Below are 3,696 nucleotides of genomic sequence, written 5' to 3' on the forward strand. Positions count from 1 at the left end.
GATTAAATATTTATTTTACCTTTCCATGTAACCTTCCCAAAAACTTAAGATGTTTTTTTTTAAGCTATTAAAGGCAGTATTAAAAGCCATTTTAATCATGGCAACTGTTCTCTTAAAAACTTGACTTTTGTGGGACAAGTGAATGTTATTGACATGGTATAGTGTGGTAACATTTAAAATAGATGATAAAACTGTGAATGAAGGTTAATTAACATTAACAGGAACCACATTCCTTGTGTATAAAACTTGGCAATTTTTAACGATCCGGGAAGATGTTAATAACAAATGGTGCAATATTTATTATTGCTGAAATAATTTAGTATAATTGTTTTTTCTGTTATCTATGTAGCTAGGCTGGTAATTGTGAATCAACTGGGAAGCATGACATTTTATTGGAACATTTCAGAAAAACATTAATTAAAATACTTTGATTTTTATATCTGTAAAAATGAAATGAAATGATTTAACACTTTTGGTATAACTAAAAAAAAATTTTTTCTTCGTCTTCAAACTATTTATTTACTTTGATTTATTGTGTGTGTGTGTGTTGTTAGGTTAACCACAGTTTATTTTAGCTCTGTATTAGGGCTTTGATACTGTGATTGTCTGCTGGAATCATGGTGATGGATTACCTACATCTATGGTGAACATGTAGAAATTGTAAAATTAGTTTTAAAAAGGTTTTTTTTCTGTATGTACCATATTCTGAAGAATACAAATGTACTTACTTACAGCCAACACGGAGGAATACTCCAATCTTCTTCGAGCCGTAGACTGCACGAAACAGATTCTTGCACATGTGAATCAAGCAGTAAAAGAGGCTGAAAACTATCACAAGCTTTGTGAGCTCCAACATAAAATGGATCAAACTGCCTTTGAAAAAGTGGATTCTTTCATGACTCAAAACTACAAAGTTAGTAAATAAGCTAGAAATTGAAACTCTCAAAAATACTATCTTTGATAATTTTTTTTAATTATTGTTATTGTTATTAGAATACCAGTTTATTTTGTCTGCTAATTAAGAGACTATAAATTGTTAGTTGTTAATAGAGAATATGCTGACAAAAACAGAGCATGGTACGTCTGTGGTGTGTAAGATTGTAAGGAGACGTTGTACGTCTGTGGTGTGTAAGATTGTAAGGAGACGTTGTACGTCTGTGGTGTGTAAGATTGTAAGGAGACGTTGTACGTCTGTGGTGTGTAAGACTGTAAGGAGACGTTGTACGTCTGTGGTGTGCAAGACTGTAAGGAGACGTTGTACGTCTGTGGTGTGCAAGACTGTAAGGAGACTTGATAATGTCACTGTATCATTTTTTTTATTAATACTTAATGATTAGAAAAAGCTACACACAAATGTTGGCAGACTAAGAGTGATTTTCAGTTAAGACAGCTATATTTTTCTAACGGGGTGGTTGGCTTGTGGAATAGGTTGCCTTCAGATGAGAATGATAAGGGCTGGCTTTAAGATTTTTCTTTTAAATTTATTTATTAATTGTTTGTTTAGTTTAGAGGATAGGACAGCCAAGATGGACCGATAGGTTCCATGTTGTCCCAAAACATTGTTGTGTTAATTTAAGGGAGAAGGCTTGATACATATTTGAATGATAAGGTCCGAGTTGGGCTTGAGTATATTTATTTATATAGTTTAATGAATGGGATAGGACAGTCTAAATGAAAAACAAGTTTCTTGTTTTCCTTAAATGTCTAGAAGCCAATAATCTTGCAAAATGGATTAAATCATTCACTATTGAAAATAAGGTCCAATATTGTGTATGTCAGTGAAGTAGCACAAAGACTTCTTTATAAGAGTACAAGAAAGCAGTTAATTTATGTTGTCATTAACAATTGGCTTATTCAGAAGTATTTATAAACAAGCGTTAATCAAGGATTTCAACTTTAATGGCATAAATCTGTCATTTATGACTGGAAAAAAAAGTAGCTAATTAATTTTGAAAGCATCTATTCATTTTGCCTACATACTTTAGAATAAGGGAAATATCCAAATTAATGTACTTAATTAAAGTGAATGCAGTAGAGCTATTGTCTTACCTTGTATATTCTACAGTATTTAAAGCACCATTTAATAGTATTTCAACATGTTGTATAATGTGTGAGTATTTACTTCACATTTTAGAGTACTTTATATAATATTTGAAAGAAATCACTGTTATATGATTTAGTATTTCACATTCCTTGCACAAACCATTATACTTTTCTTTATTTACAATATACTACCACAAGAGGGCCTATTTATCAATGAAATTTGTTAATGATTTCCATTCTTAAGCTATGGATGTTCATATTTAAATGTTTAAACCTATTATTAACACATGTCTGATACATATTTTTCCCAATTTTCTCACTCCCCAATGGCTCAGTGGTAAGTCTGAAGGCTTTTACAAACAAGGTTTCTATACCAGTTGTTGGCACATTTGTATAAAAGTAACCAAAGCAAACCAAGTTTCTTCTATTTTTATTTAGTATCTTGATCTTACCAAGCACAAGTTAGTTCATGAAGGACTCCTGACTTGGCGCTTGTCGAAAAGGTCACTGGATATCCATGTTGTTCTATTTGAAGATATATTGGTACTGCTCCAAAGACAAGATGACAAACTGTTGCTGAAATATCACAATTCTCACTTGACGTCGGACACTAAAGTAATCCATAGTCCCATACTGAGAGTGCAGAATCTTTTCACTAGAAATGTTGCTACAGGTGAGGGATCAATCTTTACTTTTATTTAATCTTCTTACTAACAGAAAACTCGTACAAGTGAAGCTAGAAATTTTCTTTGGGATTGGCAGTGATTAATATACAAGATTCATCCATCAGTAGAAGATTGGAGATTGTTATACTGCTAACATAGAGCTTGTATATCTGTACTGACAATCTGAAGGTCTATCTCAGATTTTCTGCAAGGGATTGAATCTCCATACGTACCAAAGAGAATACTCGATAGCGTAACACGTAACTTCCTAATCTTTTTAATCAAGTGTGGGAAACGGTGCATATGATGCTGACTAGCTACACATGTAGCTTTTGGCATGCAAACACGTACGTTTTTTGTATAAATCTTGATTGCTTTCATATATTTATTTTTATAATAGAATCTAAGAAATGTTTGTTTTAAGAATTTATTGTTAATGAACAAGTTTTGTTGTCCGGTTTCGTGTATTCTGACAATTTTAAATTTTTCGTGAATGAGACCAATATAAATTTTGTTCAACAAAGTTGGAAGATGTGTATTTTGTAATTACTGTAATATCTAAGTTAACTTTCCTTTGTATAATATTATACAACAGAATTTTTATTTTAGTATTAAATTCTTTTTAAGATCGTTCCGATTAAGTTTAATCACGAAATTTTTCATTATCTATTTAATTGAAAGAGTCAAGTGTCTGTGTGCTTGGAAAACCTTTTAAACTTCCTTAAACTATGCAAAAATGAAATTATGAGTAGGGAAGTACAGACAATGATATCTTATGCATAAGGGTGGGGTGTATTTAGATAGCACTATACATTGCAAAGGGAAGGGTATTTGGGGAATGGATCTGTCATCCCTCAGAGCCCCATCTTGTACAGTAGTGTTTGTGTTAATATGTGTGTGAATTTCTTTATTTGTTTATAGACACTTAGAGTAGCATCACCCTGTTGAATTTTAATACTCACCCATTATATCCAGATTATTTGGTTCG

The 3,696-nt window shown here is 31.9% G+C and overlaps 1 protein-coding gene across 1 annotated transcript in view; it reads left to right on the forward strand.

Moving 5' to 3' along the window:
- The window catches only part of LOC106476367 (rho guanine nucleotide exchange factor 11-like), a 15,683-nt gene extending 12,938 nt beyond the window's left edge, over positions 1-2,745 (forward strand). The window contains exons 7-8 of the mRNA XM_013937027.2: positions 712-913; positions 2,482-2,745. Coding sequence (XP_013792481.2) covers positions 712-913; positions 2,482-2,745 — 466 coding nt within the window. The remainder of the gene's footprint in view (positions 1-711; positions 914-2,481) is intronic.
- Positions 2,746-3,696: the final 951 nt, after the last annotated feature.

The sequence above is a fragment of the Limulus polyphemus genome, unplaced genomic scaffold (genome assembly GCF_000517525.1).
Source record: "Limulus polyphemus unplaced genomic scaffold, Limulus_polyphemus-2.1.2 Scaffold10395, whole genome shotgun sequence".
NCBI classification, from domain to species: Eukaryota; Metazoa; Arthropoda; class Merostomata; order Xiphosura; family Limulidae; genus Limulus; species Limulus polyphemus.